This window comes from Pseudopipra pipra, chromosome 7 (genome assembly GCF_036250125.1).
Source record: "Pseudopipra pipra isolate bDixPip1 chromosome 7, bDixPip1.hap1, whole genome shotgun sequence".
In the NCBI taxonomy this organism is placed as follows: Eukaryota; Metazoa; Chordata; class Aves; order Passeriformes; family Pipridae; genus Pseudopipra; species Pseudopipra pipra.
Genome location: NC_087555.1, coordinates 7,617,135 through 7,632,918, shown reverse-complemented (window position 1 = coordinate 7,632,918; position 15,784 = coordinate 7,617,135). Strand labels below are relative to the sequence as shown.

General features: G+C 43.6%; 1 protein-coding gene across 38 annotated transcripts in view; it reads left to right on the top strand.

Annotated features, from left to right (window-relative positions):
- LRRFIP1 (LRR binding FLII interacting protein 1) overlaps nt 1-15,784 on the top strand; it is a 112,834-nt gene that overhangs the window by 48,235 nt on the left and 48,815 nt on the right. For 23 of the 38 annotated variants that reach the window (XM_064660413.1, XM_064660412.1, XM_064660414.1 and 20 more), the window contains exons 3-6: nt 7,035-7,052; nt 10,918-10,965; nt 12,524-12,568; nt 13,090-13,140. The exons of 7 other annotated variants lie outside the window; for them this stretch is intronic. In XM_064660413.1, coding sequence (XP_064516483.1) covers nt 7,035-7,052; nt 10,918-10,965; nt 12,524-12,568; nt 13,090-13,140 — 162 coding nt within the window. Of the gene's footprint in view, nt 1-7,034; nt 7,053-10,917; nt 10,966-11,002; nt 11,049-12,523; nt 12,569-13,089; nt 13,141-15,784 lie in introns of those variants that run through there. 8 more of the 38 variants (XM_064660406.1, XM_064660389.1, XM_064660386.1 and 5 more) reach the window with 3 other exon arrangements.

The following is a 15,784-nucleotide window of genomic DNA, read 5'->3' as shown; positions in this document are numbered from 1 at the left end:
CCTTGTATAACTCTATTGTAAATTGTTCTGCTTTCTGCTGTGAAGCTGATATTGGGCTCTCCCCCAGTTTGTAAAAAGGATGGTCTGCTCTTGGCAGGAGCAGCGACAGAAACTGAACTTGGCAAAGCATTACCTTCTCCACAGAATTTGGATTAAATGCCTGCTGTAGTCTCTCCCTAATTCAGGAAGAGCTGGTTGTTTTATACCACCAGCAGAGTTTCTGTGCCTCTGCCTGTCAGCATGTGGGAGGTCATGGGCTTCCAGCGTAGGAATGATCTTAAGACCAGAGAGCTTGTTCTGCTCCTGCTGTGTTTGACAAGTAGGAGCTGTACTCAGTATCACTGCTACAAGAAACTGGGAGCAGCATTTGTTTAGGAGCTCTAGAAGATTAACTGGTGCTATTGGAACAGGGCTGCAAGCAGGGGTTGGCCCAGGTGAACTGAACCAAAAGGGCTTAAAATTTGTATTTGCTGATGTTGATTCAGTGAAACAGCAGAGTAGGCATTACAAGGCCAACAGTAATAACAATTTAATTTTTTCAATAGATTTTTGAGGGAAAAGGAAGTAGTAAGGAGTCTGGGGTCAGGGTGTGGGAATACATAGTAAGAACAAATGTACAAGAGCATGTAATGACAGGACAAGGGAGAATGGCTTTACAGTGAAAGGGAATAGGTTAGACATTAGGAAGAAATTCTTCCCTGTGAGGGTGGTGAGGCTCTGACGCTGGTTGCCCAGAGAAGCTGTGGCTGCCCTATCCCTGGAAGTGTCCAAGACAGGGCTTGGAGCAACCTGGGACAGTGGAAGGTGTTCCTGCAGGGGGGTGGAAAGGGATGATTTTTAAGGTCCCTTCCAACCCAGGCTATTCTGTAATTCAGTGATTCTACATCTGTGCTTTAGGGCGCAGAGAAGGATTCAGTGGAGCTTTTAAGCAGCGAATCAGGATGTGATAGCAGGATATGGATGAGGGTGTGATGGCAGACCCGTGTCAGGGTGTCAGTGCAGGCTGCAGCAACCAGCCCACAAAAGAAGCGCTTGGGCAGTTTGCCCACACTCGGCTTTTGGAGCGCCTCATACATGTCTGGATGTGTCTCAGCACCCTGTAGCCACAGCAGGGTTTGATGTACCTGCAAACACAGCAGCAGTGAGAGCTGTGGGGGAGCCTTGCTGCAGACACAGAGCTCATGGAAGAGAGAACCCTTTTCCTGCTGCAGTTGCTGCTTTCTAAAGGATGTTTTTTGCGACCTGTCTCACGGTCAGAAGGTCTAAGTGTTGGCACTGCCAAGCTGCTGACGGTCTGGTGGGACTTGCCAGGCAGCCTGTGGGAGGGCTTGTGGTAAACAAGCATCAGGTGTTTTGTTTGGGCAAGAAGGTAAATACCAGAGTCACGGCAGCTGACACCGTCTAATTTACAGATAACTTCAGTGGAGCTGATGACCCCTTTGAAGATTAAAAGCTGATGCTGCAAAGGGTGTCCTAGTAAACTGAAATTTTGGTATGAAAGCTGAAGCTTGTGTACATGCTCCTGCAGTTAATAACTGAGGAGCTTGTGATCTGAAAATCTGTGACAAATTTCATAGAGATAGAAATTGAATAGGACAGGATGTCCCTCTGAAATACCACATTCAGTAAAAGCTCAGCCAGATACCCACTGCAATCTGCTTTGTAATTCACTGGCATAAATGACATAATATGATTACACATTCATTTTGTATTTTGCAAGCCCAGAGATTCTGTAACTTTCCAAAATAGCTTAATCTCAGCCCCCAGATGCCAGGTAGATCTAGTTACGATTGACTGGAGGAAGTTTTTTCTTACCACAGGTATCCTGCAGATATAGTAAAACATACAGAAAATCTCAAGCAGTGATCAACACAAGAGATTTGGCACCTGCGCCTTCCTTGATGGGGAACCTGCTGTGACACTGGTGTCTGTACAGCTTATTCTCTGCCATCCTCATTTCCCTTTGCAAACTTTTCAAGACATAAAGAGCACTTTTCCACTACTGCCATGTTAAATAACCAGAACTTAAAGCACTTGCTTTACTTCTTCAGAAGGGTTTTTAGAGCCAGCTGTGGCAGTTAAAAAGCAATAAATAAATTTATTGCATGTGCGTGTACTTGTTCATGCTTAAAGCACTGTACATGCCCTGGCAGGCTTTCTTGTGGAGCGTGGATTACTTGAAAATATATTTATATTGCTAGTCTGGTTTAAAAGTTTCCAGGTGCTACCATTACAGGCTATAACCATGGCAGTATAGCCCTCGCTGGCAAAGAAGCAGAGTGTTTTAATAATTTGGATTTGAAAACTGGCTCCTTTCCTGCCCACCAACTAGTATTAATGACGTTTCTTTATCTTGTGCTTCATTTTCCTCATTTTAAAATAACCGGGCGACTTTTGCATCACAAGTCTACACACATGATGGAGAAATTATGTAGCAGAAATAGATGGGCTTTTGGCAGAAAACACTTGATTCCAGGGGAAGATGTGGGAAAAGTTCTGGTGGAAGGCTGCAGCCGGTCGCTGTGGTGGGGCAGGATTGCAGGTGTGTCCCACCATGGCATCACCTGGCACCACCTCATGCCAGGCAGCAGAAAGAAGGATAAGCATGCCAGTGGTTTGTGTTTTTGGGTTTTTCTTCTCTGGGGAGAGGAAAGTGAGGAGAACACAAGCACAAGTGTGAACTAGGTAGATGAAAAGTGTTTTCTGAAGCTGAAGAAAGAAAATGAGCACAAGAATCATGATCTGATCACAGAATCCCAGAATGGTTTGGGTTGGAAGCGACCTTAAAGCCCATCTTGTTCCAGCCCTCTGCCATGGACACCTTCCACTAGACCAGGTTGCTCCAAGCCCCATCCAACCTGACCTTGAACACTTCCAGGGATGGGGCAGCCACAGCTTCTCTGAGAAACCTGTGCCAAAGCCTCACCACCCTCACAGGGAAGAATTTCCTCCTAATATCTAATCTAAACCTACTCTCTGTGAATTTGAAGCCATTCCCCCTTGTCCTGTATCTCCAGGCCCTGGTAGATAGTCTCTCTCTCTTTTTCCTGTAGGCCCCTTCAGCTCCTGGAAGGCTGCAATTAGGTCATTCTGGAGCTTCTCTTCTCCAGGCTGAACAGTTCCAATTCTCTCAGCCTTTCCCAATAGGAGAGGTGCTCCATCCCTCTGATCATCTTGGTGCCTCGTCTGGACTCGCTCCAACAGCTCCATGTCCTTCCTGTGCTGGGGCCCCCAGAGCTGGAGGCAGCTCTGCAGGTGGGGTCTCACCTGAGCAGGGCAAAGGGCCAGAATCCCACCCTCCCCTGCTGCCCACACTGTGGGATGAGCCCAGGACATGGGTTGGCTTTCTCATGAAGATAAGGGTAGTGATCACTCTTGAGTCACATATATGTGAATAAATTTATATATTTAGTAGAGAATGTGTTCTTGGTGATAAGGCTTCAGGAAAGGCACAGATCTAACAAGTGGAACAGCTTGAATGTTTCTGAGTTCTCATTCGGTGCTGCTTTTTTGTTGTTATTCACCAAAGATGTAAATAATTAATCTGGAGGTTTGGACAGGTTTGCTGGTTTGCTTCCACACATAGTAAGTCAGTGCAGGAGAGCTCTCGTTGCCCATGCGTGTTCTGAGCTGAAAGGACAATTTCAATAGATGGTACTTGCTCCCTTCCCTATTTCCACACCACTGATACCCCCCAACTGGTGGGAGTCAGAGCAGTGATGGGTCATCTTTTACCATACTATGCTGCCAGGGCCTTTAAACATTTGGTTTCCAGCTGCAGAGTCTGAGGCCAGTCCCTTTGGCTTGTACTTGTGCTTGGTCCTGAGACAAATGCCTGTGTACACTCAGATATTTATTGTTAATTCATGCAGAAGAGCAAGTCAGGAGTTTTCAGCTCAGTTTTTCTGAGTAACAAGTTGTTAATTGTCATGGGGCTACCAGGTAAAATGGAAAGAATAATTTTTTTCCTGTGCATTTTTTCCCCTTTTTCTCTTGAAACTTGACATAAGATGTATTAAAGCCTTTTTTCCCCAAACAATATTTAACAGGAATGTTTCAAGACACGTAAAAGCTGCAGCATTAGGGCTAATTGTAGAGAATGTTTTCTGTAGGAGTACTTTCTGTGTGCTCTGCTGCCAAGGCTTTAAATGTCTCTTTGAGGACTGACACTTGGAGACCACAGTTTAAGCTGATATTAATGCCTGAAGTGAAAAGACAGTGATCTCCTCCCACTCCTTAATCGGCTGGATAAGATTCTTCCTTGTCAGTTTGCACATTAGATGAGCCCTCCAGTTCAAGGCAAGTGCACTGTGCTGGTCTCCTGCCTTCATTTTCAGCTCTTGCTTTAAGGGCACAGCACAAAACTTGCCTTGGCTATTTTGTAAATTCCTTCTTTAAAAGCACACTCACTTTTCCTCCTTTGGATTCATATTTCTTTAGAATAAAGTATGCCACCAATACTTTCTAGTAGAAAAGAAAAGCTAGAGAAAAGCAGAATTTTTGTGGCTTGAATAGGAAGGGTGAGACAGACTATGAAACTCGGTGCTTCCATATCCAGGGAAGAAATGAAGAAGGTTTATCTGTGCCTGTCTTACAAAGCCAGCATGAAGATGCACAGGAAAATTTGGAAAGGGACAATTTTGAAGGTGTTTTTCCTAGACTCTGGACTTCTGCCACCATCTAACAATGCATCACTGGCTTGTTCTGTCCTGTTTTAAAGATATTTCTATGAAATATGTTATTTTTGTGGAAAAACTCCTGTGATGGGGAAACCAGGAAAGCAGTCTGCCACTAATACTGTGGACAAAACACGTTTGGGTTTTTTTGTCATACCGTAATACAGGAAAGTGCTGTTTAACAAATTTCACTGCTTAGGTGTCTGTTGACTCTTAAGCTTTTGTGAGGGGCACACCTGCAATAGGAATTATTGTTTAAAAGTGTGTTTCCTCCTGTAACGTACCATCTAAGGAGGACAGTATCATCACAGAATCCTCAAGTGGTTTGGGTTGGAAAGGACCTTAAAAATCATCTAGTTTCAACCCCCCTGCCGTGGGCAGGGACACCTCCCACTAGGGCACTGCCGAGGGATCAGTCACTTTGGAGGAGAGCTGTTGTAATGCCTGTTAGCATTCAGAATTCCAGGTTTTATAAAACACTGGAACAGTTATGATGATGCACTTGGCTTTATCCCTGTGCCCTTCTCCACCTCCTTCCATGGTGCCTGGTCTGAACAAAGGGCCTCGTTGTTATCTTGTCTCTTGGCAATCAGGGTCCCAGGCACAAGACTCCTTGCGTGTCTTGCTTTGGGCTCAGTGGGAATACCTTCGTGCCAAGCTTGAAGCACTGGGGTTTCAAAAATAAGACTTCCATGGTGCTGCCTGAAAGCATGGACGAAAAAACAGCACTGAAAAGTTAAAGCCTAAAGGTTAAACAGCCGCATGGTAATTGCAACAATTAACCTGTCATGTTTGGCTTCTGTGTATGGACAACAGGCACCCCGTGTGTGCCACAGAAAAGCCAGAGACTGGAATTGTGTGCAGCCTTGGGAACTGTGGGAGCATCTAGTTAATTTTCTTCTTCAGGGCTTTCTTAGGAGAAGGTAAGCGAGGTAGTGAATTTGTGTGGGAATGGTGGTTTTAAATGTGGGTCCTAATTATCCCCCCTGCGCTTGTCGGAATGGGAATTAATGCTGCTGAGGTATTAAGCTGGGTTCTGCACTTGTCCTTCGTGGAGGGGAACCTGATCAGGAGGGCGGGGGTTCTGGCTTCCCCAGAGCTGGGATCTGGATTTCTCTGAGGTGTCCCAGAGAGCAGTGGGTGGCAGGGATCCTCTGAATACCTGGATGGCAGAGATCCTCTGAATACCCCAAAATACAGGAGACTGACTGCCCTGCTGTCTGCTGACCCACTGGAGTATTGGAGTCAGAGCAGTGTATGTTCCCTCCCCCCTAGAGCAGTGGGCTGGTGTTGGTGTTTATTACTCTGTGTCTCTGCTTGTCTCAGAAGATCAGCAGTGAGGCAGCTGAGGACTCTCAGACCAGAGCTGGGATACGTTTCCTGAAAATTCAGAGCTTGGTGTTCAACAGGAAAGTGGGGAGAATGAAGCTTCAGCTTCCTTCTGGATTTGTGTAGCCAGCTAGGTGGTTTTGAAGAAGAAGAGTTCTTTGGGTTTTTTGAACCCAGAAGGGTTTCTGGCTTTAGCAAAGATTAAAGAAAAAACACGTTTTCCATTTTCATGTGGGTTCACAAAGCTGATCAGTCAAGGGCAGTTCTCCACTTACTCAAAATTCAGATGCAGTAGAGTAACTGTAATGCTTTTGTGCATTACCAAAGTGCTCCAAGACTATCGAGCAACAGAGTCAGCAGTGTATTTATTAAGGCCTGAAAACAACGTGAGGCTCCATGGAAGCATTAAAAATTGAAAAAGCAACCTGCAGAGATCCTCTAGTGCTGGCAGTGTATTTGCAAGGAATTTTCCAGGAGCTTTAACACACTGACTGTGCTGTACATAGGTGGAAGATGTGTAGGGTTGGTGCTTTTCTAACTGTGCTTCATCCCTTAAGGAAAAAAATTTATCCTTTAACTACGGACAAACTGTTCTTCTTTGATGCTGTTTGCTTTTATTTTGGTGGTAGATGCACGGCTGTTGTCCTGGCTGAATATTTGGGCATTCATTCCTGTGATGGAGGAGGCTGGAAAAGCGAGAGGACCTGGCTCACAGCTGGGTTGGGCTGTGGCCTGGTGCAAAGCCTAGGGAGCAAATGTCCTGTGTGCCTCTAAGGGCCTGGTGGGAATGAAAACAGGAATGCCGTGTTCTAGCTGGGTGCATGGAGCAGGCCTACGATGCAAACGCTGCTTTTGTTCTACCTAAATCTACAGGACTTCAATGTGCTCTTCTTTGTATTCATGTTTTGCTGTATTTTCTGTATAAATTACGTTTTTTCCCTCTAGAATGAGCTGTGGAATGTTGCATTGCTATGTATCCATTCATGCTTAGCTTTGTTCCTTGTTTCTTTCCTTTCCCTTTTCCCTCAGATCTATCAAGTCCAGAAGGTAGGGCTTGCTCGCTTTCGTTCTTGTTTGCATGTGTTCCTGTGTTCCTGTGTTGTGAGTCGTGCTAGAATTTCAGAATCATTTAGGTTGGAAAAGACCTCCAAGATCATTGAGTCCAACCTAGAAAATCCTCTGAAGCATGGGAGATGCACAGCAGGCTGCAAATTTCCATACAATTCCTTCCCTCCCTTAATCTTGTATGGATAATAAAGGGGAGCAGGGGGAAGATGACCCTTGGAAAATGTCTGGTCAGGCACTTAATATGATTTTTTTCTACAGCCTGTTTGACCAAAGAATAATCAATAAGCAGAAGAGTGACTTGGCAAAGCAGGGTCATAGGAGGGTACGGTGGCTCCATGTGTGACCAAGAACCACACAGACATTTGTGTGCCAAAGGCCAAGAGTATCCCTGGAAGTATTTCAGGCTGGGCAAGCATTTAACAGGTGCCAGCAGGAAGAATGACTTTCAGATGACTTTGTTTGCAGAAAGTCACTGAAGGAAATCAGCGATGCTGTGTTTGAATTCATAATCTTTTGGTAAATAAACCATATGACCTTCCTTCCAATGGCACCTAAGTCTTATAAGTGCTTTTACATTATTTAATCCTCTCTCACCTCAGTTTGAAGTCGTGATCTCTTCCTTCCTCCCAGTTTTTTTTCATGATAGTGGCCGAGATGATGATGATAATAGTAGCTCTGAGGTCACTTGCTATGTAGCAACAGAGATTTTGGAGTTTGTGTTATGATGTTTGGCTGTTCTACACTTCCAGCATGTGAACTGTGTGGTACCTAGAAACAGAAATAGCTCCAAAGAGGATTTGCAGGGAGGGAGAAAGCACATGTTTCTTCAGGCCTGCCATTTTCTCCTTTATTGAATATTTCCTTTTTGTTTCCTGAGATATTTTGATTGCTTGCTGAGTGATGAATGTGTCCTAAAACCACGGCCTGTTTGGTTTTGTTCTGGCACTCCAGCTGCCCTAACTGCATGTTTCAAAGCTTGACCTAGCAGTGCATGTGCTTCTCGAAAGTGCTGTTCTCCTCTTTGAGGGCATATGTATATGAAGAGAGCTGCTCAAATCATGTGCTCTGGTATTTAACCCTGACCCCATCGATTGAGCAACAAATCTATCTTACTCTTGGTTTTATTTCTGGAGTTGACTGCGTAGTGAGTGACTCAACGTCTGCCCATGGATCAACAGGCTCGTTATTAATCTCCTTTATGGGAACTAATTTAACCTTCTGGTGCAAACGCAGCCCCGTGGGAGCCCAGGAGGTTGTTTACTGTTGGTGTCCTGACATGGATGAGAAGATAAATGGGTTATCCTCCCAACATGCCGTAGTGAGTTTGCAAGTCTGGCAGTTTTCACTGTCACTTAGTGAGCAAATCGCATCTGGAATTCTCTCTCAATGGTATTAACGTCATTAATTATTTAATTGTAATATCACTTTTCAGGGTAGAAGGGAACTTGAGTCCGGCAAGGGCCTCTGACTGAAACCTAAGTGAATGGCTAAGCACCATTTCTTCCTTTAACCCGTTCGAATCAGGCCCCTGGGGACAGAACAGAAGAGTCAGTGCAGAGAAAGAAACAAGAAGGGGCTGAGGGGTCAAAATACTTGAGACTTCAAAAGCTGCCAGTTCAGTCCCATATGACATGTGCTGTTTAAAAGATAATAAATTAAAAATAGTCTCAAGGCAGTTGCATTCATTAAGATTTTTCTTTAGGGGATATTAAGCATGTAGCTGTGTAATTTGAAATGGAGGAGGAAAAGCCTGTTAGTGGAACTTAAATTGTGACACAGCAAGTCTTATGAGGGGTGTTTCCTTATCTGCCTTCTGCAATGCTGAATTCAGAAGCCAGTGTCAGAAAATGAGAACAGAAGGCAGGAAGAAGGAGCAGCAGACCTTTCAGAAATTACTAGTGTGTTATGGATCCTTTCTATGTGTGAGAAAGGATTCTCCATTTTAATAGTCTTTTTTTAAATTGGTGTCTCTTAATGGCTGAAAAGCCTCTAATAAGGCTTTACCTCACCTGCTTTACTGCAAACCATATAATCTGTAGGTTCTCATCATGTACACATCCCTGACCAGCTGGAGCTCATAGAATTTTCAGGGGTCATTTTCAGGCTGTGATGTACATAAAAGTTAATTTTATAATGCTCTGTTGTATGGGTTTTGCTTTTGCCTGGAAGTAACAAGTCTGAGCCCTTGTGAGAAGTGTGCAGTGCTTGAAGAAACTATTCATATTGTGCCCTCTGATTTCCTGTAGTTCAAGGGGGAAGTTTCACTTGTGTGTAATTTGGCTAGGCATTGTGTAGGGAATGGGATATTCTTGAACACACAATGAGATGCTTTGCAGGTAAAGCAGAGGGGAATACTTCCCTGTTCCCATAGGAAAGTGGTTAGAGAGGTTATTGAACTGTTGTCTCTTTTCCTTGTTCCAGAGAGATGTTGACATACTACTTAACTCTGCCATGCAGTGAATTAATTTTCTGTTTTCAAATTACTGGCCTAAAAACTTATTTTCTAACATTTTTCCTAATAACTGGGATTGTTCTGAGCTCCTGCCTTTTCCCAGTTTGACCTCAAAATTGGCAGCATTTAAAGGTAGGTCATTGAACAGTTCAGACTATCCAGGATGCATAATTGAGCACCTCACTACCTATTTTGCTCTCTCCAGAGCTGTTAAGAATAAAGTAAAATGAAGAATACTCTAACATGAAAATAATTTTGTTGTTTGAAGAGAAAGAACTCTGAACTGGAAGTAAACTGATAAAGTGTTGAACTGTAGTCCAACTGCTATTGGTTCTAGTTTATTAATAACTAGTGAATGAGGTTTTTAAGGGTGAAAGCAAAATTACGTTAATACCATTGAGCGAGTGGTAAAACCAGAGTGCAGTACAGAACACGTTTCTGATTGTCTTTTATCATTTCCTAAGGTTTCAACTGTTGATACTCCTCCCTCCTCAAGCCAGTAGGAAAGCTCTAAAATACATATTATGCTTCCTTAAGCAGGATTTCCATTTGGCTGTTGCTGTGCTTTAGGCCAGTGATTTTTCTTCGCACAGGAACCTTATGGTCACCATTAAAAATGCAAACTTCCTAAGACCAGAGTTGACACGCTTGTTTGGGGAGAAAGTCCCATTAAACCCCTGTATCTTTGAACAATTTACTGCCTGGTGGAAATTCAAATTCATTGGGAACTTCCCGATGTGCAAAGAAATTACAAGCTGAGAAGCGGTTCAGACAAGACAGTCTATTAAGAAAATTCATGGCATTTGGAAGTGAAAGGCAGGGAGCTTTCCAGCCTTGCCTGCATTGGTGGAGCTTGTCCTCTTCTATCCTTGTTGGCGCTCCCACCGCTGTCAGATGGCTGAAGTGTAGGCAAAAAACCTCGTGCTCTGAATGGAGCAGCTCTGAATACAGCGAATCAGAGTGCACAGAGATGTGTTTGTATTCAGCTTGTCTGCCCAGTTTGACAAATCTGTATGGGAAACATGATTTGACAGCATTTTTCATCCTGGAAGTGTCCTGCATTCACCTCCCTTGTAATGACTCTTGACTTAAATGGGTCAGGAATTCAAGACTCATTACACTCCTTACTCCTGTCCCCCAGCACTGGGATTTCTGCACTGCTGAGAGAGAAGAAGCTGTCAAGTATCCCAGCTGTACCCCAAAAACCCCTTTCCTCTTGCCAGGCAGCTTTTCCTGGGCATGTGCTGTGGAGGGTTCCGGTGCCACTCGGCACGGCTCTTCCTGGCATGTTTGTGTGTGTGTGGCTTGGCCAAGACCTGGCAATGCATGTCTAAATGTTCTGTGCTTGCTTTTCTCATCTAAATTCTGTTTTTTTCCCTTTTCTGTCTGTAGAAATATTATGGTCTGGATACTAAGTGGGGAGACATCGAGCAATGGATGGTAGGACTTGATCAACGTAGCTCAACAACTTTTATGTGTTGAAGTTTTGTGTAGTTCACAGAGTTTGAAATCCCACAAAGCAGGTATTTTCTTGTGTTGGAGATGTGAATTCCACTCGTACCACAAGCATTCCTGCAGTCTTGCATTTCCACCTGAAAGGTGGCTTTTAATCAGCTTAAAACTGGCAAGGGCTGGGTTAGAACCATCTTTTTTAACAGACCTCTGTCTCCACTCTATTGCTTGAAGGTTAGGTTAGAATAAAGGCCTTTTAAAGCCCCTTGAAATACAAGGAATATCCATACTCATTTTACTTCTTGTGGGTTTCGTTACCATTTGAGTCTTCTTAAATCTGCCTTCACAGGTAAATTGTGGGCATGCTTTATCTGTGCTGCCTCAGTTACCTTGGCACTTAGTGGCCCAGGGGTATCCTTCAGAGGAATTATTACTGCTACGGTGGCAACATTTGCTTTTTCTGATAATACAATGTCCTGGATTTTACAATTTGCCAAAGCCAGTGAAGTTGATACCAACTACAGACTTGGCCACTAGCAACATCTGAGTGTTTTAACACCTGTAATATAAGATAAAGAAGTTGCTAACAGGCTGGAAGTCATTGGCTTCAAATGTCTTTCAACCCTACGTTTATGAAATCACTTTCCAGTGATGCCAGATGAAAACTCTAGTGCATGGTCTTGCCCTACAAGCACACTGGAAAAGGCAAAACCAAACAACTGGCTTCCACTGTGGAAGATAACCTCACAAACTCCTCAAAACTCTTGACCCTCAATAATAAATCAGTGTAAATACTTGTTTGCAGGGACCACCTATCCACCAAGGTGCTCCAGTCTCACAAATAAGCCATTGAGTCTCCTCAAATCCTTGCTGGATGAGGTTAGCTCCACCTTACTGGCAATTCCCTTGCTTGAAAGTCCGTTCAACCTGTGAGAACTGTTGCCTATAATGGTGAAAGGGGTTTTTTCCTGTTTTCTATCACTGTTTCTAAATTCCATGGAAAATCAATTTGTTAAAACCAGTATATTGAGATGTATTACATCTGACAGTATTTGCAGTGTCACAGAGGCTGTAAGCAGAGCACAGCTGCTTTCAGTCTGGAAGAAGGGGCCAGGCTGTGCCCCTCCAGGATACTCAATAGGGAGAGACCATGGCCCTGCCACGTTATTTCAGATGAAAGATTTTTGAGGTTTATTTTGAAGGACTGGGAAACTTAATTACACAAGCCCTGTAAGTATTACCGGTGCCACATGCGAAGAGATGCACTTGAAACATTTTTGAGATAGAAATAAGGCGTCGCTGCTTGAAGTTTTCTGCACAAGTAATAGCAGTGTGTAGCAGAGTAAAACGGAGGGGAAGAAAGTTGGGGTCACAAAGGAGGGAGAGAGGGCTTTTCTAGTTTGACAGGGTGTCACCTTCCGTTTATTTGGTTTAACCTTGCTGACTGCCAAGCGTGGCTGAAGTTCACTGTGTGTTTCTGGAACGCTGTGTTGGTGTGTCTGTCCTCTCAACACTTCCCTCTGTTTTCTCTCTGCTGCCTTGGTAGGAAGACAGTGAGCGTTATTCCCGTAGAGCCCGAAGATATGCCTCGGTTAGTATCTACTTTTGCTTTTTCTGTTTAGCTAGATATTTGAAATTAAGAAAAGACACAAGTATAAGGAACTTCCTTCTTAAAAAAAAAAACTCTAAACCAAAAAAAGCTCCCCCCACCCCAGGCAAGTGAAAACCCCAAAGCCACTTCCTGACTTCTTTGCTCTCTCCCCAGACACTTCAGGGAGTTTTTGCAAATGTGCGAGAAAAAAGGAGGGGGGAGGTGGGGAAATAACCTGCTTGGAGTGTTTAACATTCATTTATTCAGACCAAGGGCCAAGAGCTTAAGAGCAGGGAACACCCAAGCAAGCTGTAGTGAAACGCTTGACAGTGTTTCTTGGGCAGAGTCTGATTTAATTTACTTTCTGCTTATAGTTTTAATGCAGTTCTTTTTAAAATACATTTATTTTGTACGTCTTTTCCTGCCTTCTGTCCCATCAAAGCCATCAACATTTACCTCACTGCCCGTTACTTGTGTTCTTTTCATTGTTTTTTTTTGTCTTTATACTTTTCTCTCGATAGGCTTCGGATGAAGATGAGCGCATGTCAGTGGGTAGCCGTGGAAGCCTGAGGGTTGGTAAATTGTACAATTTCTGTGTGTGTGTGTGGATGTCACCATCTCCCTGCACCCCAGACTGGTTGTAGTACTCTCATAGTATTGTCCTTCCAAGGTCTTGACGTGTTCTGTGTTGTTTTTTTTTTCGAGTAACACGTGGATCAATAATTCTTTCAGCCGGGGGAACTGTCAGATGTGTGTGCAGTGTGCAGGAGCAGGAATTCCTGTGCAGGAACCTTTGTGGTAAATGCTGTTTGCTGTTGCAGGAAGTACTTAGCCAAGACATTGGTATAGGCAGCTATTTCTTGTATGCACCTTGTAAGCTCCCCTGTTTCATTACTGATACTGAAAAGGAAGTGCTAGCTTACTGCAGGATCAGTGTTTATTAGCTCAGGAAACCAGAAGAAAATAATCAGTGGAAATAAGTCTTAAGCACTTTGGAATTGCAGGTGAATACCAATAGAATCATGGAATATCCTGAGTTGGAAGGGACCCACAAGGATCATCCAAGTCCAGCTCCTGGCCCTGCACAGGACACTCCAACAATCCTACCATGTGCCTCAGAGCGTTGTCTAAACGCTCCTTGAGCTCTGGCAACCTTGGGGCCGTGACCACTGCCCTGGGGAGCCTGTTCAGTGCCCCACCACCCTCTGGGGGAAGAACCTTTTCCTGATATCCAGCCTAAACCTCCCCTTAGACAGCTCCATGACATTTCCTAGAGTCCTGTCACTGGTTACTCTCCTTAAAAATGCTTTAGAGATACTTGAAATTCATTTGCAGGCTCAAGTTTTCTGCAGGGAGAAAAGTAAAGCACAGAGTACTCATCTCTAGGAAAAGTTCAAATGTTTTTTTTCCTCAAAATATCCAGAAAGTGTTTTCCCAGATAATACATGTGTATATAAGCCTTTAGTCTGATCTAGTGTAGAGTTTAGAGGACTCATTTAAAAATAAACAAATAAATAAATAAATAAAAATTACTACTGCAGAGCCGGTTCGGTGATCCCAAATATTGTTCACAATAGCTCAAGGTACACTTAAAAATACTTCGTGTTGCCTTGTTCCCTTTTTATTGAAATCCTTATTGCTACTTTTGAAATGCTGTTAAAATCTTTGTTCTTCAAGATTGCAAACTTATTTGAGTGCTTTTCAAAGCTAGAAGATGCCTCAAAGCTCCAAAGATTCCATTAAGAAAAGCTTCTCTTCACAGCTGAACAGGAAAAGAAATGTTTATTTTACTTAGAATTAAATGTCAACATGTTCATGAAAGTGTTTTTTTTAGAGGGAAAAAACCCTCTAGTTCAGTTGAAATATCAGTTTTTTCTGTTTAGAAGGTGTTGACAACACAAATGGGTTGTTTAACCATTACTATAAGTGTGTCCCTTAGTGTGGCACAATGCAAGCACTGGCTCTGTGCTTATAGCACATCTTCATCTGAAACACCTTTTGTTCATGGAAATCCACCACTGATTGCTTTTGAGGTGTTTTTGTAACACAATCCTCTGTTTTTTAGATAAGTAAATGGCAGAAGCCTTGCATTCTGCCTCCCCACCATGCGTTGGAGAAGCTTTTCCAACCATTTTTCCTAGAGCAGCCAGCCTCTGGGCTGCTCACGTGCCTTCAGGCTGTGATAACCACTGCTGGTCTGGTGAACAGCAGTCTCCAGCTGGTCCACTGGATGGTCCCTAAATTCTTCATACTTCTGCAAAGAATGTGTTTCTCTGACAGAAGGATCTGGTTGAAACTTTCCACTCTGGTATTTCTTGTGATGTTGCACAGACTCCCTCCTGTCCTCGTAGAGCAGAGTTCAGTGGGTGTTCTTAGACACAGGAAAAGTTTTGACAGAGCTTCCTTCCCTCCTGCAAGTGTCACTGGGATTATAGAAGCATGTAAATGTTTGCTAGTCTGAACCGAAACTTACCCTTCTACATCCTCCAGTTATTCACAATTAATCAATAGAACATAGAATTATAGAACAGTTGGGGTTGGAGGGACCTTAAAGCTTGCCCTGTTCCACCCCCTGCCATGGGCAGGGACACCTTCCACTAGCCCAGGTTGCTCCAAGCCCCATCCAACCTGGCCTTGAACACTTCCAAGGATGGGGCAGCCACAGCTTCTCTGGGCAACCTGTGCCAGGGCCTCCCCACCCTCACAGGGAAGAATTTCTTCCCAATCTAAACCTACTCTCTTCCAGTTTGAATCCATTCTCCCTTGTCCTGTTACTCCATGCTCTTATAAACAGTCTCTCTGTTTATAAGATCACTTTCCTGGTGTGGGCTTACAGTAGATGTTTTTAATAGTTTGACCCCATCTCTGGCTAATCTGTGAAGGTTTGGCTCTTGCTATGCCTGTCTTCAAAACAACAAAGTAAAGAAACCATGAACAATGACCAACCTAAAAAATTACCTCTGAATATTAGAGTTCAGTTTGGCTTTGGAGCTATTTTAGCTTGAAGACAAAACCAAAAACTATTGCCTTGTGTCCACAAGGGTTTATAAAATGAGTCTGAGAATTCTGAATGAGGCTAGTTTTTTTGATATTTGAAGGCTCTCCTTCCATTGTTGCAGGATGTCATTGTCATTGTTTTGTAGGACTTGCATTTTTGGAAAATTGATCTTGCATTTTGTCACTCAGATTCCTTGCACTACTGTGAGGGTCTGATGG